Source organism: Seriola lalandi, unplaced genomic scaffold (genome assembly GCF_002814215.2).
Source record: "Seriola lalandi dorsalis isolate HSWRI2012SDOR001 ecotype SW California unplaced genomic scaffold, Sedor1 jcf7180002054549, whole genome shotgun sequence".
Classification (NCBI taxonomy): Eukaryota; Metazoa; Chordata; class Actinopteri; order Carangiformes; family Carangidae; genus Seriola; species Seriola lalandi.
In genome coordinates this window covers 176,068-202,556 of record NW_019525102.1, presented here as the reverse complement: position 1 = coordinate 202,556, position 26,489 = coordinate 176,068, and the positions used below count along the sequence as shown (strand labels likewise).

At 40.6% G+C, this 26,489-nt stretch overlaps 3 protein-coding genes across 4 annotated transcripts; 1 reads left to right on the top strand and 2 right to left on the bottom strand.

Annotated features, from left to right (window-relative positions):
* Positions 1-1,108: 1,108 nt before the first annotated feature.
* hnrnpcb (heterogeneous nuclear ribonucleoprotein C b) lies at positions 1,109-10,245 on the bottom strand. Of its 2 annotated transcripts, none has more exons than XM_087176361.1 (9): positions 9,055-10,245; positions 5,811-6,059; positions 4,672-4,964; positions 3,663-3,735; positions 3,523-3,570; positions 3,004-3,167; positions 2,764-2,877; positions 2,209-2,360; positions 1,109-2,077 (listed from the first exon to the last, which is right to left on the bottom strand). In XM_087176361.1, exons 2-9 carry the CDS (start codon positions 5,813-5,815, stop codon positions 1,985-1,987), a joined length of 942 nt encoding a protein of 313 aa, XP_087032487.1. In that variant the 5' UTR covers positions 5,816-6,059; positions 9,055-10,245; the 3' UTR covers positions 1,109-1,984. The 2 variants fall into 2 exon arrangements, with proteins under 2 accessions (XP_087032487.1, XP_087032488.1); XM_087176362.1 differs by having other exon boundaries at positions 4,693-4,964.
* Positions 10,246-11,853: 1,608 nt separating this feature from the next.
* LOC111661710 (FH1/FH2 domain-containing protein 1) lies at positions 11,854-16,059 on the bottom strand. Its single transcript, XM_023415367.2, has 9 exons — positions 14,927-16,059; positions 14,424-14,564; positions 14,092-14,274; positions 13,639-13,758; positions 13,379-13,540; positions 12,887-13,140; positions 12,557-12,779; positions 12,317-12,434; positions 11,854-12,200 (listed from the first exon to the last, which is right to left on the bottom strand). Exons 1-9 carry the CDS (start codon positions 15,401-15,403, stop codon positions 12,172-12,174), a joined length of 1,707 nt encoding a protein of 568 aa, XP_023271135.2. The 5' UTR covers positions 15,404-16,059; the 3' UTR covers positions 11,854-12,171.
* Positions 16,060-18,866: 2,807 nt separating this feature from the next.
* LOC111661671 (uncharacterized) lies at positions 18,867-25,332 on the top strand. The gene is made up of 7 exons (XM_023415323.2): positions 18,867-19,061; positions 20,327-20,428; positions 21,006-21,095; positions 21,377-21,451; positions 22,436-22,506; positions 22,610-22,781; positions 23,759-25,332. The coding sequence occupies exons 2-7, from the start codon at positions 20,360-20,362 to the stop codon at positions 23,966-23,968; spliced, it is 687 nt and encodes a 228-aa protein (XP_023271091.1). The 5' UTR covers positions 18,867-19,061; positions 20,327-20,359; the 3' UTR covers positions 23,969-25,332.
* The last annotated feature ends 1,157 nt before the right edge of the window (positions 25,333-26,489 follow it).

Below are 26,489 nucleotides of genomic sequence, written 5' to 3'. Positions count from 1 at the left end.
TGGACTGAATCGCTCACTCTTCCAATGTGTATTTTGTCAGATTTAAGAAGTAACTCACTTACCTCGGGTGATATTCAGTCATGCAGATTGTTTTGGTCTGGGTCTGTGTTTGGAGACAGAGAATTACAAACTGTGAGGAGGTTTAACGGGGTGGGTTTCACGGAGGGAAAGACGTGCAGCAAACTGAACTGCTGAGGTGAAAGGTACTTAAAACTCTTGTAGCCAATTGCCTCAAATTACGTCAAATTGCATATTCCTTTCCTGAGAAATAACTCAGTCAGATCTTAAGACACAGACGCTATACACATATTTTTGAATTCGGTATGACTTACCGTTTCCGAGGGCATCGTTATATCCGATGTCCATCGCGAATAAACGTCCGTAAAACTGGTTCGAAATCACACAAAAAAAACGCGCTCCGTCTCGCCCAGGAATAATCACGTTTTTTCTTCAGTATCAAAATAATCCAGCGATACGTCTGTAAATCAAATGGCGCGCTGCGAACAGGAAATACTATTAGCTATTTCGCGCGTACTTTTGATGGTGCCACTTTGTCAGACTGTAAACAAATATAAGCTAAACTATAAAGGGTTCCACTTGTAGCACACACTGAATCCATGGCAACATAGTGTTTCCTGTTTTGATTTTCTAAAGCATTATGGGAACTTTAGTTCCAAAATTTAGAATATGGTTATTCCTACAATCAAAGTAAGAGAAACAATGATAGGAATGAAAATCCATTACTATGAAAATTTTTGATGTTACAATTTTTTTTTTTTTTTTTTACATTAACAAAACCATTAAAGATTAATAAAAACTTGAGGAAATAAAAGTAATATTACATGCTTAGGTGAATGTAAAGGCAGGGAGAAAGTGATCCAGCAAGAGTTTTTTACAAGGCAATAAAAATACTTCATGTCCAATCCAGCCTCAACCTGTCTGCTCTGCATTTAAAAGCTACACAGACTCAACATCCACACTCTGCTCCTGTTACACAACCCATAATTTCTCACCACCTTTTTTATAAAGCTCCACCTTAATGACACACAAGCTTTTCACTGCACCTGAACACATCCATGAATGTTGTACCAAAATCCCATACAAGATCCAACTTGGAAAATATGTTTATTCACTTTCACCAGTGCAGCTGAATGACAAACAGAACATCAACAGAAACAGACAAACATGGAGTAGCACTGCATTACACAAGTCAAGGTCGATTAAGGTCGTAACACCTCTGCAACAAACAAAAGTATTTTCAGAGTAATGAGGGTTTTTGTCGGAGCATTTGCGCAGTCCGACATGGTATTTTCAACATGCTCGTGTTATCTGACAAGCAGAGGGTGAGGATTTTCTGTGAAGGACAGAAATAAGTTATTATGTTCTCTCTATGACACACTGCCATCTGCTGGTTAGGAGGCAGCTGTACAGCAGCTGGATCGGGAATATATTTGACATTTTTTTCAAGACTGAGCTTTGATCAAACCGTTGCACCTGAGCAAATTTTTTTTTTCCAGTTTTGTTTAAATATCAGCTTCTGCCAAATAATAGTTTGTTCAGTTTTTGGTAACAATTCAACACACTAATCTAAAATCAATAAATGATACGGGCTTGGTTCACATTCCTTCAATTTGTTTATACTGGAAATGTAAAACAGGTTAACTGAACTGACATTTTGTCTAAATGTAACACATCAGAGTTTGTTTTTATCCAGTGTCAGAAAATGTTAAATGTTAAAATTCAAATAAAATAAAACAGAAGAAAAAAAGTAAAGAAAAGTTATTTACTAAATCCGGAAACAACTTGACATAGTTATGATTTTGTGAATCTATGTGACAGAGGGAAATGTCTACAATACACTGTATATAAATGTCCAGTCAATTCAGCAGATATGAGCACATTGACCATTGTGTACAAGTCTGATGTGGAAACACAATCACACACAATAGTTTTGTGCATGTGTGTCAGCCTGCCTGTGTAGTGTTTATGACTCGTCTCCGTTGGCGCTATCACCGTCGTCCTCTCCTTCCTCCTGCTCGCCTTCCTCCTCATCCTCGTGTCTCCCTCTGCTTTTCATCTGCGCAGAAGGAAAAGTGGACAAGCAAAACACAAGTCACTGACTTCTTAGCTCTTGCTCTGCTTCTGCTCTGCTTCCCTCTCTCTCTCTCTCTGTCTCTCTCTCTCTATCTCCTCATCCCTACTCCTCACCTCATTTTCGTCCTCCAGCAGATCTCCCTCGTCCTCTGAGTCGTTCAGCTCCTGGCTCTCTCTGTCCCGTTTCAGGCTGTCCTCCTTCTTGCTGGAGGTAGATGAGTGGAGCGGGGACACTTCACCGGGCTCTGGTTTGGAGCTCTTCATGTCTGAGTAGACGGTGGGAAAAATAAGATATTGTAGGTGAATGCTTCTCCTATATATCTCAATAAACCTGTAGGTCTATCTAAAATAAATAAATACAGTATGTTTTATTGGATGAAATTCATATTTTTGAAATCCGCATATGCCCCTTCATGACTCATGAAGCGGTGTGAGTCACAGAGAAGATATTGTGACTTGTGAAAAGGGTGAGAAAAATATCCAAAAATGTAACTCCTGTTATACATTTGGCATTTAGTGTGATGTATTTTACTTCCTTTGTTCAAACAGTAACCACAAAGCTTATTAACAAAACTTTTTTCTGATTTATCTTTACCTCTGCACTCATAAGAAAATCCAGCATCTTTGTGTTTATATAATTTTCTGGCATCATTATGATCTCAGGCTCACCGGACTTCTTGCCGTGGTCCTTCTCCATGCGCTCCAAGCTCTCCAGCAGGTAGTCCACCTTGTGTTTGATCTGTGTGAGCTCTCTCTTGATGGTCTGCAGATCGTCTACCTTCACTGTGGAGACAGGAACAGACATGAGACAAGACAGGAACAAGACATGAGAACGCTGACAGAGAACTCAGTATGGGGGATGGGGGGGGGGGTCCACGACATATTTGTACATGACAATATGGGACTTACTCGTACGTGAGTTCCTCTGGCTGCTTTTGGAGGAGGAGGAGAAGCTGGCTTTGGTTCGTCGGCTCCCTCCGCCGCTCAGACTGACCCTGGGGCGCTTTGAGGGGATGACGGCGCGGGACAGCGGCGGAGGAGGAGGAGGCACCCGGGACTGGTAGGAGTACATCCTGAGGTAGAGCCACAAAGAAGAATATTCCTTCATTATGAACAACTTTGTTTCAACAAGATATTTTCCCTTTTTGGATTTATTGACAACACATGCTAATTAAAACATGGAGACCTCAAATAATTGTTTTGCATTAACCTACGTATCTGTTTTTCATTTGTATATTTGTTCATTCAAGCTTAATTTCAACATTACATTTGTGGGAACCATACTGTCTTTTCCCTTCCAACACTTTTTACACCTAAACCATAAGAATTATTAAACATTAAGTCTGAACAATAACCTTTATAACAATAAGCTGTTAGGTGATAGATACATTGATAAAAATATGAGCAATTATTCTAAAGATGCCTTACCTATCATAGTAATCTCTTTGAAAGTCATAGTCCAAATCGAAAGACGAACTGTGGAAAGAGCGGGGATGGAGCAGAAAGATTAACTTCAGCAACTTCATTCTGACACGACATCTGACCTGTGTAGCGCAGTGTGTACACACCTGTACATGTCTCCCGCCGAACGCTTCACAGTCTTGGATCTGTGAGGCTTCGGCTCTCCTGCCAGGTTGATATCTGCGGGTGGAAAGACACCGAAGTCAAAGGAGGGAGCCAGAGTTGTCAGGAGTGGGAGAAAGAGCCTGAAACATGTTATGAAATTTCAATTAACACATTCTATCACTGCCACCCCTCCACCTGACGTTTGGTTATTTTGCAAGACTAACGACAGGCATTGCAAATCAGACAGTTGCTCACGTTTATTTTTAATCTACTTGGAGCATCGAACAGATTTAGAACCAGAAACAGCTTTTTTTTTTCTCTATTAGTTTCTTTAAGTTTCACTCCTCAAAATAATCCTTTAAAACACTCTAAAAAAAACCCACTGAAATGCTGTTGTTAAATCTCTCTTTTTAGCACTAGGGGGCAGCACATGGCTCAGCTGTGGCTCCAGCACTGCTGTGACCTTGAGCAGAAACAAGCAAGCATAAGAAATCACTCCATTCAATTAACATGATTATTCACTGCTGTAACTTCATGTTTTTCTGCACAGACACGAGAGAGCTATCGATCTTTCCATTTAAGTCTTGGCAGGAGAAAATATAAGCATATTTACCAAAATATTGGAACTATTTGTTTAAGTTTAGGCAAGTAGAGCGAGTCGGTGGTGATGCCAAGCACCTCTGATCCACCAATTAACATGTGATATATATATATTTTTTTTAATGTGTACAAATGCACAAAGTGTAAAAATGACTTGTAGTTGTTACCATGATGTTGCCATGCTGGCCAGGTCAGGTCAAACTACTCCTTTAGGAGAGACAATAAACACAACCTTGACCTTGACCTGGACAAAATCGCACTCACTTGGTGCTCTGAGCATCATGACATGAAGTCTGCATTCTGAAGTGCCCTTGGGCAAAATACTGAACCCCACAATTGCCCCCACTTGCGTGGATATGCATGTGTGATAGAAAAGCGGTGTGTAAATCTTGAGTCACAAAAGCTACATACCCATAACCCCCTCCACCTCACCTAGGACCTGTCCCACGATCATGCGGCCGTCCTCGCTGGCCACGGCGGCCCGGGCGTTCCTCTCATTGGCGTACTGCACAAAGGCGTAGCCCTTGTGGACGGAGCAGCCGACGATCTTGCCGTACTTGGAGAAGATGGCCTCCACGTCGGCCTTGGTGACCAGCAGGGTGTTGAGGTTGCCGATGAAGACGCGGGAGTTGAGGGAGCGGGGGTCGGTCTTGTTGGTCACGTTGCTGCTGGCCATCAGGCTGGAGGTGGAGGACGACGACCAACTGGACAGGAGGGAGAGGAGCCAGGTGCAGAGAGGTGGGCATGGAGGATGGGAAGGGAGAAGAAAGGGGAGAAAACAGACATGTGATTGGGCAGAAAAGGTGGAGGTTATTGATGTTTAGGGAGACAAGAAGTGGCAGAAGAAAAAGAATGAGTTGATAAGCACATAGCGATATCTATATTCTTGTCTCTTACTTTACATTTAAGAGCTACACACATGCTTGGAAACTCTCTAATGTGCGGATTATCTCCGCACCAAGATAAATAAATCCTTTTTCTCGCTAAATACTGTGACTGTGTGAGTGTCACATGGTGTAATAGCTTGACTTTTTATGCCTAAGATTTAAACTGGTATCCCAGATAAGAGGGTCTTTAAGAGGTGCAAGAGGGCTGCAAATAATATCGACTAGCAGCCCAAAAGCCAAAGATCTCCAATTTACAATGATATAAAACAGCGAAAAGCAGAAAATCCTCACAATTAAGAAACTGGAACCAGCAAATGTTTTTCCTTAAATCAGTTTATCTGTTGATCAACTACCGATTAATCACCTAACCATTTAGGCACTAATGACAGGTCAAAGCTAATTGTGCAAACACACCTCACGAATACAGAACACCACCTTGCACTCATCCTTTTATTAACTAAATGCTGTTGATGTGCACAGATGTACAGTAACTCGACACTAACTCTAACGGTGCAGGTGGATTCAGTCAATGGGGGTGCTACTGTATATTTTACGCACACTAAATGAGTGTTTGCACTTTCTGAAGGGAGACAGGAGCCTCTAAGAGCAGACATGAGAGCAGAATAGACAGTGTGATCGGGTCATGAAGCTGCCAGCACTCACTCCATTGTGTCTGTACTCGGGTCGGTGGAGCTCTGCCTGCCTGTCTGACTCTGTTGGAGAGAAGAGGGTCGTCGAGGAACTATGAGAGATGGAGTCAGTGACTGTGGGGAGACACACTTGGGTTTCTGGGGGAACCCAAGAGCTGCTTAAAAGTTGGGGGGAGTGGCTGCAGGTCAGGAGGTGGTAGATAAAATGTTTCAAAAATTGGAGGTGGCCATAAAAAAAAAAAATAAAAATAAAAATAAAAACCTGTGGGATAAATGGTGGATTGTTATGACAAAAACAAATAGTGCATTTTTAAATGATTCACTCATGAGCATGTGTAAATGTAATAACTAGGAAAATAAGAAACACCAACAGTGTCCTTGCAGTAGCACCACTTGGATGAAGCTTATAATGTTCAGGTTTTGTTTTTTTTGCCAATATTAAATATAGATTTGCTTAGTGAATGACATTTGCATGGGTGCTGATGAGTGCAGAAGTCACATGACGACAACATCAACAGTGGTATCATTGTATACCTGGAGGCTCGTATCAATATTATGCAATAGTTCCTGAACCTACTGGTACGATGACACACTTTTTATTTTGATCTCCTTGGAATCTCCTTGGAAATCTTTACAGATCTGCTTTTGGATCTTGTTGTTTGTGTTTCATCGCCGTGACTTTTTCTTCCTTGTTGCTCTACATCAGTCGAGAGTGACGCAACAGCAAATCAGGCGGCGCTTGTTGTAAATCGCAATTACTAAAAGCAGCATCAGGAGCGAATCGCATTAGCGTGTCATACAATTAGCAGCGTAAAGTGTGTCAGCTTTTAATACGAGCACAGAGAGGCCTCAGACTGTCGCTGAATTGCTGTTGCGTCAAGTCTACAACACTGCAAAGTTACGTAACATTGCAGCCTCACAAGATTATCACAGCAAGTGCCAAACACAGGGACGCTTTTATTGCATATTTGTTAAATGAAGCCAGTGACTGTGACATTACAAATAAATGACCATCAATTTATTGTTTCGTGTTCCACCCTCCCTGTTTTCTTTTGCTAACTTTGTGGAAGTGTCAAGAAACATAAACCCCACCACAGGTAAACACTTGCTTTTCTCCTTGACCTTTTGTGCGTCTACCTTGTGTGTTGTTGCTAATTCCCTCTCGGCCATTACCAAGCCGTGTCTCAGCTGCCAAAAAACGCAGCGTAAACTGTAACCCGGCAGCAGCCTCTCCCTCTCTGGCCAGAAGCAACTAGCAGGGGATTACATGGCTTGCAGCAGAATGGCTGGCCAAAAGCTTAATGCTCTGCTCTCCTCTACATGATTTGGCCGGGACGTTTCTGTTGCTTGGCAAGCTGACAGGGTGTCTACAACGCCGAGTGTATTCAGGAGGCAAGAGGGTGGGGGTGGGGGCGCCATCACAGGCTGCTTAGCAAATGTTTCTAAATCATTGTGGCATGTGGGGGGAACATCCAGACTTTATGCACATACACTCCGTGTGATATGTTGCTGTTGGGCAGTAATAGAAAAACATTTTAATTTGAGAGTCTGGTATTACTGAACACTTACACACAGGGTGGCGAGGATAACAGTAACACCTGATATATAGCATCCCTGTGGGTAACAAAACTGGTGAGGCTCATGCTGTTTGTATAGAGGTGTGAACTGTGACTGGTCATTTCTGAGGCTAGTCTAGTCTAGTTTATAAAGTTGCTCAGTTAATACTCTGGCTAACCCATAGCCACTGATTATCATTGACTTGTAAACACTAGTTGCTGTTTAGGTAATGTCATTTTTCTGTGTTTGGCACATGCCCCCAGCTTCTTGGGACTTCTCTCAGTGCTATATGAAATGATTTGGCACCACTTGACAGTATGCATCAGCTTTAGTAAGAGTTTGGCATTCACCATGTTCATTGTGGAGTTTTTTTTTTTATTCATTTTTTTAGGCAACTTCCTGGAATAACAATAACCTCAAGAAATTGAACAATATAAGCTTCACCGAGGTGGTGTTTGTAGCAGGGCTATTATTTTGAATAGAGTTATACTGTAAAGTCTCAGTTAGGGGCTAAATGATGTCGATGTCATGATATTTACATTTTATAGCAGCAGAAACATTTCCTATCCTCTGCCTCATCCGGGCCTTACAGTGAGATGCTTATAATGATCTTTACTGGAAATTTAGTTTCATTTTGCCTCGTGGGATCATAACAACAGATCAGTTATGTGAGATAAAGTCAGTTTTCTGTGCTTAAACTGTGAAAGACACTGCAGCTGCAGCTTCATGTTTGAAGACAGACAAGATAAAATGACTGGCAGAGCACCTTTGCAGTGGGAACAGATGTGTCACATGTGTGCAGCTGTGCATAGATTAGTCTATATGTTTCGATACAGATTTCAGATGTAAAAATGAAGACAAAGATGCAAATAGGAATATGATCTTAAACTTAGTGGTAAAAAAAAATCTCAGTGTAACTAAGATGGATGTGAAAAGAACAAAAGAACAAAAAACTTGTTTGCATTTCATAAAGGGATACACATCATCACTAAATATTCTTATTAGTGATTACTGAGTAAGTTAGTAATGAATGGTATTCAGTAGGCATGCTGATTTAATGGGCACAAACTTACTACAGGTTGTAATAATAGTGGCATTACTGTTATAATAGAGAGCAACGCCTCTTAAAGTGCAGGTAACATTGTTTTCATGTGAGTAATGGACCAGATCTGACTCCATCAAATGACATGCACACTCACAAAAGAAACAAAAATAAATAAATCATATTGCAAAGCAAAGGCAGAAAAAAAAGAAAAAAAAAATCTGGACTTTTTGCCTTTGTCAGTGTCAGTCCTTCATCCAAGGACTGTGCGCAGGAGAACGCTCAGGTTGTTCAGCAATTAGCTACAAATCAGGCCTCTAATAATCAATAATGAACGTTATGTTTTTAATAATCATAAAATCAGGAACATGTTTGGAAGTTCATACAAGAGGCCACTAGTGCCAAACAGTCTGAAAATGAAGCAGTTGATTTTCTAGTTTCACAGCACAATAAATAAAATAAAATAAATAAATAAAAATGAAAAAAAAAAAAAAAAAAACACTACATGCTACTTGCTCTATGAAATCCAAAGGGGGAGAAATGGGCTAAATCACAAAGGGGTGAAAACAGAGGTGGACTATTAAAAAAAAAAAAAAAAAAAAGATGATGCAAAAGTTGAGGTGAAAAATAAACCAAAAAAAGGTTGAGACCAACTTACGATTTGCCGCTGTTCAAAAAAGTGGCTTCAAAAACTAAACAGGGGGAAACAAAAAGGTAATATTAGAAAAGAAACCCTTCTAAAATGAACTAGGACTGTTATTACAACAAGCAGGGGAGGAACTGGGAGGGCAAAGTATGAAAACTAAGTAAAAAAAACGAAAGACTTCCCAATTATAAATCCCCTAGCACACTCCCACTATGACCTGCTCTCTAAGAAATCACTGCTAAGTATCGAGTTATAGGTCAGATCTTATTTTGGCAGGGTCTACTTCACATCGCTAAAATGTTTATTCATTTTCAACTCAAACAGTAAAAGAATAGAAAAATTGTTTGAAATTGAATTTACAAACTGATGAAATAAAATGAAATCGTTTTTTGTTTGGCCCAACCGATTAAAAAAAAGTAAAAGTTAATAAATAAGAATGTTTTCAACACTGAAGTTATAAGTGTTTCGGGGAACAAACACTTAAAACTAAATGAATAATTAACGGTTGGTGGTCACATTGTATCATACTATTCTTGTACTGGTTTGTTTTACCTCTAATGCTAGAACTGATAGTTATTACTATTTGATTATTTAGTTATTGATATTTAAACTACAAATTTGGTTTTACTTTTAAAAATGAAACCACTAATGCCGTGTCTTTTGCCAGCTCAGTTGATATTGTATAGCACTGCTAGGGGCTCGAATACCCATTCAAATAGTTAAGCAAGAGGAACAAATGGAATGGATGTAAGTATCAAGAGTTTGTCTATAAACCTCTACCTGCTTATTTGTCTCTGACCTCTACAGATATGAAAACTGAAATTAAACAGTATAAGCAGAAGACTATCAGACATTGGTGTCAGTGCACAGCAGAGCATCAGTCTGGGGGAATAGGTGGCCAGCCCACTCTTTCCTCCTGCCTGCCCTCCTTGTGACAGGCCAGAGTAAAGGGTCGGCTGCAGAACAGCGCCCCTGGAGCCTGGAGGGACTCCTGCTCAAGGACACTTCAACACTTCCAGAGGACGGTGTAGGGTTTACCACACAGAGGTGTGTGTGGGGGGGGGGAGGTACAGTAGGGGGTAAAACAGGGAACTTACAGTTTGGGGGGGCCATCATCAACTGGAAGTCTACCCTGCCTTCCCACTGAAAACTTTGTGGCAGATTAGATTAGGAGCTTTTTACAGACATGAATACAACTGATCAGTCAGAAAGCACTAAAATTCAAGAAAGGATCAGAGCAATTTTGAGGTGTTGGCCTGACTACAGCTCATTGCAGGCCCCTCTGTAGGCCCTCCTCCCGGGTCTAAGCAGCTCCACAATGCAGAATAAACTGCTACTGAATGAATAGGTTTCTCAATATGCAAATAAACTTTAATGATTGTACCAGAATTACTAAATGCACAAGTTATGTCGAACCAATGCTACAGAATTCCCAGGTACATGACTGCACAGTACATCAAAACACCGTTGTGTTAATGTTCCGTAAAAAACGCACCCACTTCTCCTTGGGGAAAAACATCTTGCCTGAAAAATTACATCATTCCTCAGAGATTTGCTGCAGAAAATATACTGTCTCAGCACTGCCAAAATCACAGAGAAAACAGGAAAAACAAGTCTTAAGAGTCAATGTCAACCACTGCAAATCAAGTTACAGGTGGGGGCAAAACACAGGAGGGGAATAAAAAGCGTTTTAAAAACATATTTCCAGAAAAAGGGAGACCCGTTTTGAACACTGTCCAGAAAAGACTGGAATAGTCTTCCATCTTTCTCTCCGCGAAAATACGACCACAATCAGATAAACAATAAGGTAACACAGCAGCCCTGAAAAATGGAGGTTTTAAAATGTCTTATTCGAAAAATAAAGGCAAAAATCTTGCTGTGGAAGCTACTTAAAACTAGTTTCTGCGCAGCTCATACTGCCATCACAAAATGTACGCCACTATAAAACCAACACAGTCTCAGGAATACCAGCCAGGAAAAATGCATTAAAAATAAAAACAAAAAGTCCCAAAGACGGTTGAAAGTCTGAAAAAAAATTTAAAAAAAAATAAGAAAAAAATCTCTCGGTTAAAAATACTCACCAGGAGCTTACTACTAAAAATGAGTAAAAGTCAACGCTGTTTTTACTTGAGAGGGTAACGATCCGCTTAGGGCTCTGCAGGCTGATTGTATCACCTTGAAACCAGTGGATATGAAATGGCGTCGACACCACACGCAGCAGAAGGGTCACGCCTACTGCTGCATCCCAGTCTATGATTGGACATTGAAACCGCCCCCGTGTGAAGGCACACTTTAAAGATTGGTTGATACGCGTGCCAGTTCGGCTCATGAATGACGACAGCCGTACAGTGTACACGCCTGATTTTCATTGCACTTAATCATTATAGCTTAACTCAAAGACTGCTAATGTCCGGGCGCGAGATCCACATACTCTCGTTACACTCTTTATTTTACGGATTTGGAAAGTTTCCATTATTTTCCACAGACTTAGAGATTTTACACATAAGCAGACCCAGCTATAGCGTGCAGCTGTTTGCTCTGTCTGGGAGCGAGATGTCCACGCGCTGTAACCAAGCGCGTGCTTCGGCGCGCGCGCGTGAGCAACAGCTGTTGGAGAAAAGAGACATAGTGAGTGATGTCACAAACTGACCCTCACTGCTACAATAGTTATGCATTCTAGAATACAAAGTAAGGTGGAATAGAATGTTGCGAAGAATAGAATGTAATGTGATACAATGTAACAGCTTTTAACATAATGTAAGAATTCAGAATACAGTGTAACTTAATGTTAGAATTCTAAAGAGGACATCATCATCATCATCATCATTTATTTTTTTACACATTTTTACATTTCATTTTGTTGTCTTTTATTAAAGCACACACACACGCGCGCACACACACACATGCTTATAGGAGTTTGATATATTTGCTATCAAAACAGATTTTAATGCATCTTCACTTTTAAACAAAAGCATAATTAAAAATTGAATGGCACATGATATGTAAGGCACCTGTCCATTTCCATATCGCTCAGCAAAACAGCCGAACTGTCTGTAACAATGTCACAGTTTCTTCCTAATATACAAGTGACTCAGGGATGGAATGGCTTTTGAAAGTATCCCCACAGATTCACCACTTCAACTTCTGAGAGAATGAACCTGAGAAGTAAACAAATATGGTTTCAGTGTAACACATTTGATAGATAAAGGGATTAAGAAACATAGATCAAGAGAAGCAGTTTGGGCTTCAACAATGTGTTTATCACATAAGGCACCTTGTATGTCAGACGTCCTCCTGCGGTTTCGAGGCAGTGTTGCATCCAGCCTCAAGGTGGACTCGGGTGTTCTCAGCACCTCCTCCAGCTTACACTGCTCCTCACTCCTGTCACTCTCCTGGTGAATCAGCAGGTATTCAGTTAAAATCTGAGTGATACTATGATATGTAACTCTGTCCCTTAATTTTGTGCAGAATCATACTTGTGTAGTTGTATGTAAAAGCATCTTTAAATGAAAACCTGTGTGGGAGTTTGAAGACGTTTCCTCCTGCCTATGGGAGTGTTGGGGCCCGGGCTTTCCGTTCCACTTTTTTGTCGTTCCCGCTCTCTCTGCAGCAGGATGCCTTGCCGTGTGGTCCTGTACTCCAGAGAAAAGTTACTGATGGTTTTACAGAAGTCCTCTGCTTTTGTGTCTCTCACCATAGCTCGGGAGTAGCCGAGGAATAAGAGGAAAGAGTGGAACCTGGAGAATCAAAAATGAAGAGCAAACAGAAAGTTTTAGGAATATCTTAATGTTAACAATTTAAAATTTGGGAAGCCATTTTGGTTTTATTTGTTGTATTAAATAACCTGTTGATAACCCGACGATGGACAGCTCTTAGGACCTTAAGCCTCTCCTCAAACTCTTTCAAAATCTTCGGCAGCTGGTGACGGAGTGAACCGTCTGGGGCCAGGGACTCATCTCCTCCCCCTCCCCTCTTCTTCTCCCCCTTTCCTCCTTTCCTCTTCTCCTCAGCCTTATCCAGTGCCTTCAGCTGCTCCCACGATGCTTTGCACAGGGCCTCTAGCTGAGAAAGGTTGGACTGGACTTGGGAGTAATCACACTGCAAAAATGAGAAAAAAGAAGTTTGTGCATTTTGAAGTGGCGTCACAGTGGATTACTACTTAATTTTGAATATATTAACATTTTTGATTGTCTGTTTGAAATAAGATTATATTTATTTTTGTTCCAGTTTTTACTTGGTTTAGAATCTCAAGGTTTTTGTCATATCATGCTCAAATGAAAGCATAACATACACACTCAGGAAACACACACACATACGCATAGATGCAACAACACACCTTGCCAGCTTTAGTAACAGCACTGATGTCAGAGTAGAGATCAGAGGATTGTGGGTAGAGCTGCAGCAGTAGGACACAGACGTGGTGCAGCAGGGGCTGGCGGGAGTGTGTATCCCTCACCTGGGACAGCTTGCCCAGGTAACTCAGCTCAAAACCCCGGGCCTTGGAATATTAAAGTGTGGGGGGAAAAAAGACTCACTAACACTGCAAACTGCATTAAGGATTGATAGCATAAAAGTTTAGGATTGTACTGCACCCACCTTGCATCCATTCAGGAAGTTACCGATCGCTAACACTGTTGCCAGGATACATCTAAAGGTCTGGCTGGCTGCTAGCTGTTCCATGGCCAGCTTCAGATGGAAGAGAGGCTCAGCAATTTCCTTTTAAGAGGAGGGACACATTTAGAGGACAATGTACTGACTAGATGAGCCAAATCTATGTTTTATTTTCAGTTTGGTGACATTTTTGGTGATAGGAAATCAGATTGAGGTGGTGTTTTTCTACTTCCCTCCTATAGGGATTAGGCTACTTGCCAATCAAACAATACTGTGATGGTGGGTTTTTTGATGAGCTTTTGTGGGAGGCACCATGGTGGTCAAGAAAATGGTCATGCTAACTACCTATATTCTTTTTTTAGGACATATTTTTAAATACAATTTAAGTGCAAAAAAATGATTTTCCATCTCATGCCGTTGCATGTTTATTGTACTTACCCTCTCTAAGGAGTCGTAGTCCAGAGCGAAGGCCCACAGCTGAAGCCTGGAGCTCAGGTGAGAGATTTCCCCTAAAGTGAGGAGGCAGAGCTCGGCCTGGGCCAGATGAGAGTGGGGGTTCTGGGCCTTGGCATCCTTGATCAGACATAGTTCCTCTTCTGTTGGGATCAATGCTTGAAGCCTCTGATTTAGAAGGAATGTGAAAAGAGATTAGGTCGAATGGGACTCTCTGCTGTCTCTGCTCTCCCACTGCCTATAGCCAACAAAAGCAAACTTTAGAGGTTAATGAAATGCTGACGCTCAAATTCTGGAGGACGTGACCTCTACTGTACCTGAACGTCCTCTCTGTCCAGCACGCTGCTGTCCATGCTGTATATAGCAGGGGGGAGGAGGCGGGGAGGTGGCAGGCTGCTCAGTGCAATGGTTATGATGTTACTTCGCTTCATCCCCAGCACTGAGACTGATGGCTGCTTCTGTGTTGAGATACAGAGGATTATATGAAACAGTTTCTAGTACTAAAAGTATATTTGTAAGTGCATTTTAGGATTGCTTTTAGCCTGCTGAGCAAGTGTTTTAAGGTCAGATAGGTAAAATCTTCTGCGACTACATTCATGTATTCAGGCCCTAGTAGTTAATAAAGATGAATCCCTAAAAATGCAAGAGATTTCATATGGTTTAAAATGTGGTTTCAACTCCTTCATTCCTGCATCTTTTGTCGTAATTTGACAAAGTTCAATTAAATGACTTTGCCACCACTTCCCCAAAGGTTTACATTTGAAGAAAAACTAGAGAACCACACAAATTGACCGAATGTGATAAAACTGTGGTTGCCTACCTGTCGCGCAGAAGCCACATTAAAGCAGGTGCTACTGCCCTTAGACTCAAACAGGTACTCCAGTCGGTTTGTATCCAAATGGACCGGCTCAAGGCCGGCCCAAATAGTCTGAGTCCCAAAGCGGGTCATCCGAGGAAGGGGACCCAAACTCTGCAGTTCCCTCCAGTGGAGCTTTAAGGTGTGACATTTAATGTTTTTACCTTTAAGGGAGGCCGAAGGCAAAGCCGGCGCAAGAGGAGGAGGAGGAGGAGGAAGAGGAGGAGGAAGAGGAGGGGGTGCTGGAGGGGCTTGGAGACATGTTGATGATTCATTGATTGAATTGGTTCCCTCGTCCTCTGTACTGTCTTCCTCATCCCAGAGGTCGGAGAAATCCAAGGTGTTGAGACAAAGACGTGCAGCAGGTTGGAGGAGTGAACCCCAGGGCCGGTCAAAGTCCCATGTCAGGGGGTTATCCTTGTTTTTATCTGACTCCTTCATTGGTCCTTCAGTGATGTCTGTGACTCAAAAGAAAGTTTTGTTGATATTCAATAGAATTACCAAGACAAAGAAGGTTATCCAAAAACTGCACCTCTTCTTCATGGTAGAAAAACGTAATTCAGATCAGAAGGAGACTTGCGTCGTTCCTTTTTTCCTCCTCTCACTGAGCTCACAGACTCTGTATATCCCTCTGAGTGTCTGTGGATGCTCCGTCTCACTTGTTCACCACAGAAGCACATAACTCACACAACCAAATCACAATCTTCGAACCACCACTGTGTGTTCTCACTTCACCGTAACCTGCAATTGTCTTGGGTGCAGTGTTTTGTCCCTGAAATCAAAAAATGAGGAGTCGTGTTTGATCCAGAGGTTGACTGTTCTTCTCCCGCTTGTGTGCCAGAGACCTGCGACCTCAGTCAAAGAGAAACACTTTATGTGTGTTTTGAAGGGTTGTGTTTAGTCCTGCATCCAATTCTGCTGAAAAAAAAAAAAAAAAGAAATGCAGGGAACGCTTTTCTGCAGAGCTTCCAGAATATCCAAATGACGTGCCTCTGCAGCTATCCCTTGACTTTCATATCCTCCTCTCTCTCTCTCCCTCTCTCTCTCTCTCTCTCTTTCTGTAAGTGACAGTGAGTTTCCAAGAGCAAACGAGAGAGGGAGAGAGGTGCATTGGTCCGTTGGTGCATCAGTTTTGGTTTATTTGAGTTGCACCCTTTCCCTTAATTTCCTTATCGAGCCTTCATCTCCTGTTTGTATTGCTACTTGTGTATACACAAACCTCTCAATCTCCCTCTGAAGATCTGTTACTTCCCTCCTCTTCTGCCCCCCCCCTTTCTCCCTTGTGAGTGCATAAAAGAGCATGATTGACTATTTTGCCCTGCATCCTTTTTTCTTTTTTTGTTACATGCAACACTGTGGATGTCATTTCAGCATATAGTGACTGCAATCACCAAAGCTGCCTTGATGAGACATGTTATAACGTTTCGGTGTGTGTGTGTTTGTGAATTTTTACGATTCTAAAAGAGCTCATTACACAGCACAGAGAAAGATTATGGACAGCTGTGCTGAACAACATCTTAAAAGGAAGAAGTATTCTCTGCTTGAACATTAGCGTGAGAGCACACAAGTGCAAAAACATTGCAGCATAACTGGTTGAAACGAATTATAATCAAAAACAATCTGAGAAAATATCTATCAATCCTGAAGGGTCTATAAAGTTGATGCAGTGTCTGCCACATTACTGATGGTGCAGTACATACTCACACGGGTCATTTGCATGGTCGACATGCAGCCTTAATGAGGATCCCGCCCTCGGCCATTAGGTCTCCCATAATTACACTTTATCTCGTTCAGTGGCCCTGCTGTTTTGAGGCGGCAGTGGGGCTCATGGGACATTTAGGCCAAAATGAGCTCGATTTGGAAAGCTTAGGCTCTTTTTCATAGTTATTTACCAACAGTTTTCCAGAGCTATGAAAGACAACATGCTCTTTTTAAGCATCTTATTTCTTAATAGTCACTCTTTATACTTCTTTAACCTCAAAAAATCAGGTCACAACTGTACTATAGTAATAGGCGTTTTTAAAATCAATGTCGTCAAATACTTGAAAATGATGATTGAAATGGATTTGACCAAGATCCAACTACTAGTCACAATATTTTGATGATGGTGTGGTGCAGATCATGTGAAACAGACAGATTCCCCCATGGGAACACACAATATCCGGGTGTTTTCCTTTGATGAAACTGCCCTGGAACTTCCAAGTTTCTGTTTGTGTGTGTGTGGTTGAATATACAAATGTGTGCATCTCTTTTCAACCGTTTCTCTGTCTGTCCCACCGCGACTAATGAATGTATCTCAACTCTCTCAGGGCCTTGACGGCACAAGATTAAGATCAGGGAAAACATTATGTGTAATCACTTCCAGTTTGCTTGGAGAATATTAACGGTTTTTAATTGTCAGGCTCAGGAACCAGACCTTGAATTTCATCATGTAAAGGTCATTTTGAACTGAGAGTTTAATACTTTTAAATCCTTCTAACAAAAGGGATCAATTTTACACTGGCACACAGGCATTTTTGTAAGATTCAGGTGGGTTAGGGCATAATAATCAGATGACTTTTTTAGATATTTAATGACGCTAATACAAATTATGACTTATTATGATGCAACAGTTTTGCCTGTGAATGTGCATAATTTTCTTCTAGGCAACTAAACATATAATTTCCTCAAAGACAATTACATACCGGTGTACCACACTGCTATGCACCACACATTCACTGCAACAATGCATTGGCAGTCATGATTTCGATCGTCTGAGCGTGGGATGCCTTCTTTACACCTGATCATTGGTGGGTTCACAAAACCACTTGCAGATTATAATATAGGGTGAGAATCCAGCCATAGGTACAATGATATATAAAGAATAAAGATTAAATAAGATAAACAAGAAGTCTGTCTTTTCTAAAAGGGTATGAAGAACCCCAGGGCTCTTGAAAACTTCAGGCCTATGGCATATCAACTTATTTGAGCTAATCGAAAATTTGGGAATATTCACCAGAGCAGCAACCATAGGTCTCAGCACCCGTGATTGGGTCCTGATTTCTGTAATCTCGAGGCCCTTCAGGCTCTCGGCTAATATTCCATCATTTAAAAATTGCACACATTGCACACAAAGTGGGAGAAATGGTGGTTGGCAGGGGCCCAGCAAGCTCAATTTTTTTCCCAGGATCTTATACAGGTTGGAGTTTTAGTTATCACCCCTTTAACTGACATTTAACTGGCACTGTCTATGAAAAACCTACTTAGTATGTTCATTATACACACTACTGTATGAAGGTCACAAACACTTACCCATGACACATGTTTATCAGCCCAATAGCATCTTAAACAAATATAGATGGATATGAATATATATGTATGAATATGAATGTGAATATATGAATATATCTCCAGAAGACATTCTGGAGAATACAAACATGAACTGGATTAATTGACCTTTTCTGCATCCATTATTTTCTAAAACTATCAAAGAAACAGATACAATACATGTATGTATAAACTGTGCTCAAACTGTGATTTTGATTTTATTAAATTCATTTCAACTTAGATTGTATTGTTTTGGTGTTAAAAGCCCCTGAATATGAAAAGAACTGAACAGAGTTATTTCTATGCATATACCCTGTTATCTAGTCATTTATTTTTATTCGTTCATCATTACTTATACACGTGTTAATATTATAATTAATGTTTTTAGGTTTTTGTTTTTATGTATTTATTTATTTGAGAGAAACATTACAGGGGTTGTATATGTGTGCGCATATAGGCCTACAAGCCCTTCATGTTCCTCTCTATTGCTTTTATTTAGAAGGTCTTGAACGGAAGTCCCTCCTGCCGCTTGTCGCGCTCCCGCGTTGTTTTGGGAACATTCGGTTTCCCGGTGAGCGCGCGCTTCCCGGGCTGTAGCTGCCTGTCATCGCTGGGGCTGACATCACACAGAGGATTCGCCACAATGTCAAACATCCACCAGCAGCGCGAGCTCATGGCTTCCCCGCGCCACAATGAGAAGCATCGCCGCGTTCTCCTGCTCATTCTCTAAATACAAAACTCCATTCATCTTTTTATGGGTTTATTCCATGTTCCCGGACAGGATGCGTTTGAGGTAAGATCGGTCACTCTGTTATTTCTTTATTATCATAATTACAGAATTATTTACGTTTTCCCATAATTGTCTGTATGAAAAATCATTTTATGTTTCAACATCACAATCTCTTAATGTTGACAGCATCTTTTCCCCTCTCATCTTTATGTGAAAAGTTGTCCGGCACCAACATTCACTGTCGTAGGCTATTACGTAATGGGAGTGCGGACACTGCTGAACAGATGTTACAGTGAAGTGCTGTAATGACAAATCTCTGGTAGCAGACCCCTCAGCTTTACACAGCTCCATGTGTACACTTTTTTTTTCTTTTGGCAACACTCGTTTCCTCACTGATTCACTGTAAGGAAAAAAATATACTTTATTATTGGTCCAGCTATTATTTTAATCCTCCACACTTTAGAAAAAAAATGCATTACTATGGAAATTGTAGGAATATTAAGCCTATATATTATCAATGGAACATAAAGACTCTAAAATAGGCTATGACTCAGTTACTTTAAACTTGAATAAAACAGGCATCCTGAAAGTCCATAGACTATTTAAACAATTTTGTACTTGTATATTTATCATCAAAATCTATATTCAGCGTTTAAATCAGTGGTGGCTTCACTGACTAGCTGACAGTTATGGAACATACTGTTCATAGCAAAAAAACAAAGACTATATTTTTTAAATGATTTTATTATATATTTAATTACACTTAAGAGTATGTACTTACAGTCAACAGGGCTCGGCAATATGGAAAAAAATCTATATCCCAATACTATTTGTAACCACTTTTCAATAGGACATCTTCTCTAAAGGGTTTATAAGTTGTAATGAATTGCTTCCTTATTCCTTATTATTGCTCTTTAATAATGTCTTTAGCTTATCTAAAGCCCTTTATTTATAAAGGGTGCCATATTAGAAAAGTTGTATTGCATATTTTTCTGATATCGACATATATCATGATAAGGCAGATGTAGGCAAAATCACATGTAAAATAATCACATTGATGTTTAATGGAGTTAACTATTATGATTTACATCTGGCAAAACTGCAAAACTCCCCTAAAACAATTCCATATTTTTTAAAGTTTTTTTAAATTACAACTTGCTTGGCGTCATTAATTTGGACAGAAGGATGTCGTCAAATCACCATGATACAATAAATGAAAATCAATAAACTGAAAATTTCAGAGAGCACCACACTGTTAAGACAGAAGAACCCTTTATTTATTTCTAAGTTATTTAACCAGATTGTGTGCTGTGCATGTGTGCCAACAGGTCTATGTGAGTGTGTGAGCCAGGTCAGAGGTCATGCTGCGGAGGGAATCTGACTCACACGGCCTCTTTTCCTCCGGAGAGACGTCTGACAATGACTGTGAGGTGAGGCTGTTTATTTATAGGCCTACCTGTTAGCGTCACAGTATAGAGCTCACGAATCAGAATGAGACATTAAAGCGCACTTAGTATCACATCGCTACATTGCCAATTGACAATGTAACAATGAATAGTCTACAGCAGTGATGAAACTATACTGTATATCCAACTGAGTAATCAATAATAAGGTAATGGAACACATACTGTAAATATAGCTCTGATGTTATTTTCTTCTTTGTCTGAATCACATGGATTCATCAGGACTCATAACTCAAATATCTGACGCTGCCAGTCAGCCGTCCTCCACTTTTGAGCAGTTTAAAATGCGAGTAGGTGGGAAAGGTTGAAATCCAGAAATCTCATCACTGAGCCACTGACAGGGATTCAGGATATTAAAACTTAAGCTGGCGATATTTAACAACTGCTTATCTTCAAGTCCATTCTACATGGTAACTGTCACGCTTTGTATAAACTCGTGTCCGTCAAAGCGTCACGATAAAAGGAACAACAAGCCTCAAATACAGTAAGTCAACTTACAGATCACAGTTGTTTATCCTGTCTGTCTTTGTCTCTTCTGTCTCAGATGGGGGCGAGCTGTGGAGAGGTAGATGAAGTGTGTCTGTGCGAGGCCGGTCCCTGTACACTTTATTCAGAAGCACACACGCCTACGCCGGTGAGTGCTCAGTCTTCCCACTTAAGTGTCTGCGGCCATCGCTCAACCTGCTCAGATCACAAAGTGTTACTTCATCTGTAATTGTGCTCTAAATACATGGCTTTAACTTCCTGCCGACCCCTCTCTCTCTCTCTGTTGCTCTCTCTCTCTCTCCCTCTTTGTTTTTTTTTCATCTTTTACTGTATATTTTAAAGGAACTGTTTCACAGGTGTCAGTTCGTATCTGTTGAAGTCAATCAGTCAGTCAGTCTCCGCTCTCTTCTCGTTCTCTCTTGTTCTCAGGACACACTGCTGTGTGAACACTGTGGAAAAAACAGAGTAATGTTAACCAGGTACTCTGAGGGATACGGCACAGAGGTAAAGTGTGAGTGTGAGCCCATGTGTGCACACAGTATAACTACTTCAGACACTGAAGAGTCTCGTCTGCATGTGTCTGCAAATGCAACACCTTGTTTTCATATGTGTGCGGTCTTTACTTTGGCAGGTAGCTGGCAGTCTTATAAGGCTGTTTCTAGGTTGCTACTAATACATGTACAGAAGCCCAAAACCGATAGGGATATTATTACACTATATTTGTAATGTGGATTTTCAGTAGCTTAAATTTAAAAACAACCACTAACAAAATTATACCTGATTATTAATAATACCATATTTTGAGGAGTGTAAACATGTGTTTTCTTTTTCTTTTACCTTCTTCATTTAAGCCAAACTTCTCAAATGCAATCGAAACGCAAGCAGTCATGGATATTTAACAAAACGAAATACATTTTTGATTTAAATCAATATCAGTAAATGTGTCCAGACAATTTTATGTGGAGAATAGTGAATTAGAGAGCAGCTTTGGAACCAGGTTAAGTATCTACGCAGTACATATCAATTAGCTGCCAGTCTTTATATTTGCATGTTAGCCATCAAGTAAAATCAGGAGATGAGGAACAACCACCAGATTAAAAGCCTTTTGAGCTCATTAGTCATGTGTAGATGTGTTAGCTGATTCATGCATGATAATAATAATGATGGTGGTAATAAAAAGTGACGCATGAAGAACAGTCCCACAGACAAAATGCCATCGTCAAGTGTTGTTTTCGGTTTACAAATAGTGGCGGTCGCTGATGATTCACCGGGGCTGTTAGGTGTTTCATCCAACAACTGCAAAATAAAATCCCTTCTAGAGTGGATGCGGAGGCTGTGTTGAAAAGGGCTTTCAGCTTTTTCTCAAATGGAAAATGTTTGTCTTAATGTAACAGCTTCAAGCATATTATCTGTATATTTGTCTTTATGCATACACATTTTTGTTTTTAATTACATATTGTGTCTTTTATACGTTTTATTCCTCTGCAGGAGGAGTGTGTATTATCTGACCCTCAGGGGGAGAGTGATGCAGATGCTGATATAGAGGATACAGATTGCAGGTTTGATGTGCACTCACACTCACATTCACACACAGTCTACCTTTGCTTGTACTTCTTCCCTTTGTAAGTGTCTAACCTTGTGCCGTTTACCTGATTGGTTCAGACTCCAGGAGCCAGGATCTCTCCAGCGAATCAGCTCGCGGAGACGCAAGCGTCCACGGGTAGCGCGGCAAGACACCACAGAGAGTGAAGACGATGGTGGGAGGAGTCACAGATCCCATCGCTGGAACCTCAGGCTCAGTCCTGACAGAGCACACAGCAGAACCATACTGGAGGTAAAAAAAAAAAGAAAACACAACACAGTAATGTGAAGTCGGATTAGTTGTGCTGTACCGCCATTTCAACAAAACACACAGGCTTGAGAAAAAGCTCATTGTTGCTAGTTTAAATCCACAGATATTATTTATTTGGTTAATTGAAATGATTGTGTTGATACGGGTGTTGGAGGGAAAGCGAAATCTGTCTTAACAAGAAGAAGAAGAAAGGCATACAGTAGGGAGAAACGGTTGGGTATTACTGCTTTCAATGAAGTGTAATTTGTATTTAAGTGGTGCATGTGTTGATATACAGGGTTTTAATACTCTCTTGTGTTTAGTTCCTATATTGCTATAAATTCTGAGTTTGCTAACCATGTCTTTACCAATAAAATTTTTTCTAAATATATGCTTATGGGCATAATTGCATCAGAATCGGACAGGAAATGTAAGAGAACAAGTGGGATAACATGCAATAAAGGTCTCATGTTGGATAATTGGAACCAATAAAAACAGGAGAGTCTTTTTTTTTACCACTGGGAGTGCTATAGAGCAGTGTTTTTATGAGTGGGTCACCTTTTTATTTTTATCCTGTTAGTGATGTAATACACGGTGCTGCTGCTTCTTCACTCGGATCAACAGTGGGTGGCAGTGATGTGCCAAGACATGTAGCAATGCGCCAACGAATGCAAATGTTTCAAGGGGAAGGAAATTCATTTAACATGTTTGTTAAACCTCAAGGCTGCACACAAGGCATTCTGGTGAGGAAACACTAAATGTAAACTTAACTTTTGTTTGTTCACAAGAAAACTCCACACAGCACCTTTAAAGGCTCAGTTTATGGATTGAAATATGAATCGGTGGGCCCTAATATAAACCTAAGTGAACCAAATACAAGACTGTACATAAGACAGGGGATTTTATTATTATTTGCATGAGAGAAAATGAAGAATATGTGAATTCAAAGACCTACATTTCTCCTCCTTCCTGTCTTCCAGGAGAGCATATCACAGGTCAGGCCGCTGATCATCTGCCGGCCAACCACGGAGAGGCAGACGAGTCCAGTCGAGCTGCCCCGAGGCTCCAAGCTGATGTCTCTGTGGCCGTCGTCCCTCTCTTTTCCTCTTATCCTCCTCCTCTCGCTGCCCCTCTCCCTCTCCCTCGTCATTGTTATCGTGTCTTTCCTCCTACCGTGGGCCAGCGCTTGACCCGACATTTCTGTACATCAATAGGTTCATTCCAACAACTACACAAAGTTCCACCAACTCCTGAAATGTAGTGGATAGCACAAACTGGAAAGAAATATGTATTGGGTCTTTTAAACAAACTAATATTTTAGAAATCTTTAATTCTGATGGTTTTTTTTCCCTTCCAGAAAATATTAAAAATACATTTTTGGAAGGATTTTAAACATCTTGTTTTTGGGGGGACATTGTTGGCCTTTGGGCTCCATTAAAACCACAAAGACACAGGTTCAAATATTACAATTTTTCATGCTGCACCTGTTAAAACCACTGTCTGTGCATTTACATCCGGAGTCTGGTCACTGATGAAAACAACATAAACTCTGCGCTTGCTTCTGCCTCATACAATCTCACCTTCCGTCTCACTTCCTCACCCCCTCATTTGTAAAAATAGACCTCTCCTCTCGCTCCTTATTCTAACGAGCCACAGGGGCGATATGTCGGGGGGGGGGTGTGTTTCAGGGCTGCGCAGGTACATTCAAAAAAGGAAAAAGGAAAACATGTAAAAGACGATGCTGCTGAACTATGCAATACCTCTGCTCCTACCGCGGCATCCCAACTGCTGTCAAAGAACGTCTACTATGTCCTTGGCATTGTCGTCACCTTCTTGGCCCCTTTTCTCTCTGATGAATATACTTTATGAATGCAGGGACTTATGGTTCTAAAATAGAGCATGACCCAATTTAAAAAGCAATAGCAGGAGAGATCTGATATAGCTCCCGCCATGTATGATCTGCAGTACATCTGTTATTTTAATGGAGGGATTACATGTAGTGTTTTACTTGTTGCAGACTGATTTAGAAACAGGTGGATCCTACTTCTTCTTCTTCTTCTGCTTCTTCTTTTCTCCGTCTTCTCCATCTTCTTCTTCTTCTTCTTCTCCTGGCTACACTTGTATGTTTTTAGTAAAATAAGCTGACCTCAAAATAAAACGAGCTTTAGTGAAACTTAATTATGTTAAAGCAATTTAAACACTTTAAAGTATTTCACAGTCTTGCATTTGAAACATTACTATCGTGTTTAATAACATCCATGTCATGTCTATGTTTATGAATTATTATTTAAGACGAAAAGTGAGCTTGACAATCGGTCATGCTGCTAATTTCAAGCTGAAATAACTGGAAAAAGCCATTTTGCCGTGGCTTCTCTGTACTGTACGTTTGACGTTACCTTGTTTTCGAATGCTTTCAAAGCCATGATTATAATTTTTTTTAACACCACACTGAAGTTGCTTGCATCCCTGTAGAGAAATGTTTGTTTCTCAATTAAGATCAAATTGTACTGTATGAGCTAATTTGATTAATGTTAAAGACCTTTTTCCTCTCCCAGCCATTGTATTGCCTATTTTACATGTTAAATTATATTTCCATGTGTATGTTGACCTCTATTTCATTGAGCCATAGAAGTTCAATAAAACTAGATTGTATTTTGACAAAAAAAGCTTCTTTTTTGTATATACCAGCAGTGTAAGACAACAAGTTGTGGTTTTGTCAGATTTTGTCAGTTTTATACGTCAGTTTTTGTAAGGGTTAAAAAAAACGAAACAAAACAAATGTTCATTAGTGAGTGTATGCTTTCCTTTCACACAGCTTTACAGAATAGGAGTGAATGCTTTGATAAGTGGAGGCAATACCTGTTCTTGCACTTCTTCTACTTCTGCTGATGTTAAGAAGAAGAAGAAGAGTTTTAGCCTCATTTCCCAGCAGTGTTTGCTGAACTTGAGGAAAGGGCCTGAGGGGGAGGGTCCCATAACGAGGTTAGCACTCTTCACTCCTCCTCTCGCTGCGTGTGTCGTCATGGTAACAATCAGGACTGCAGAGGAAACAGACTTTTCATAAGTAGACTGTAAGCTGCTGCCCAGAGCCAAACACTCGCTTTAGGTGATGATGTGAATAGAGCAACATCTGCACATCTGCACATCTGCTGTGTTACATGATGTTTAACTTGGTAATGAAAATCTGCTCTACTACACTGTGGCATTTATAGAAAAGTTGTTGGTATAATATAATTTATTTTATCCTAAAAACATGCTCCACGACAGCCTTCTTTGGGTTGAAAGAAGCTTGCACACATTTGAATGCTTACACACAACACACATATTCAGTCTGGAGAGAAATGCTTTACCTCATGAATGTTTTCAAAATGCAAAATATTTAGCTGAAGTTTTCAGTTTATTTAAATGCATTCAACTTCCCTTCTTGCGTAGGTTTCATTAATAGCCTGACTCACTTGTCTGCTTGTTTAAACCTCCCTGTGTGTATGTACAGTAGATATGCGTGAGTAGATATGCTTGTGTGTGTGTGTGTGTGTGTGTGTGTATGTGTGTGTGATCCCTCACACGTGAGTGGCTGTGAAAGACCAGAGTTATTGTGTCCTCAGGTAGGAGTGTGTTTTAAAGCGAGATGTTGCCCACCAGTTTCATTTCCAGCACACCCACTCAGAGTGCTTCAACTTCAAAGCATTTCAGTAGATAGAATTTCAGTAA

Excerpts from the sequence above, each read along its gene's own strand:
- hnrnpcb (XM_087176361.1), bottom strand. Across the intron at positions 3,736-4,671 it reads TGAGGTGGAGGGGGTTATGG|ATATCAACCTGGCAGGAGAG; the intron begins GTATGTAGCTTT and ends TTCCACCCGCAG. Across the intron at positions 2,361-2,763 it reads GGACCACGGCAAGAAGTCCG|ACATGAAGAGCTCCAAACCA; the intron begins GTGAGCCTGAGA and ends CCGTCTACTCAG.
- LOC111661710 (XM_023415367.2), bottom strand. The coding sequence starts at position 15,403 with ATGAAGGAGTCAGATAAAAACAAGGATAACCCCCTGACATGGGACTTT. Across the intron at positions 14,275-14,423 it reads TGGACAGAGAGGACGTTCAG|AGGCTTCAAGCATTGATCCC; the intron begins GTACAGTAGAGG and ends CTTCTAAATCAG. Across the intron at positions 12,435-12,556 it reads GTCTTCAAACTCCCACACAG|GAGAGTGACAGGAGTGAGGA; the intron begins GTTTTCATTTAA and ends CTGATTCACCAG.
- LOC111661671 (XM_023415323.2), top strand. The coding sequence starts at position 20,360 with ATGCTGCGGAGGGAATCTGACTCACACGGCCTCTTTTCCTCCGGAGAG. Across the intron at positions 20,429-21,005 it reads CGTCTGACAATGACTGTGAG|ATGGGGGCGAGCTGTGGAGA; the intron begins GTGAGGCTGTTT and ends CTTCTGTCTCAG. Across the intron at positions 22,507-22,609 it reads ATAGAGGATACAGATTGCAG|ACTCCAGGAGCCAGGATCTC; the intron begins GTTTGATGTGCA and ends TGATTGGTTCAG.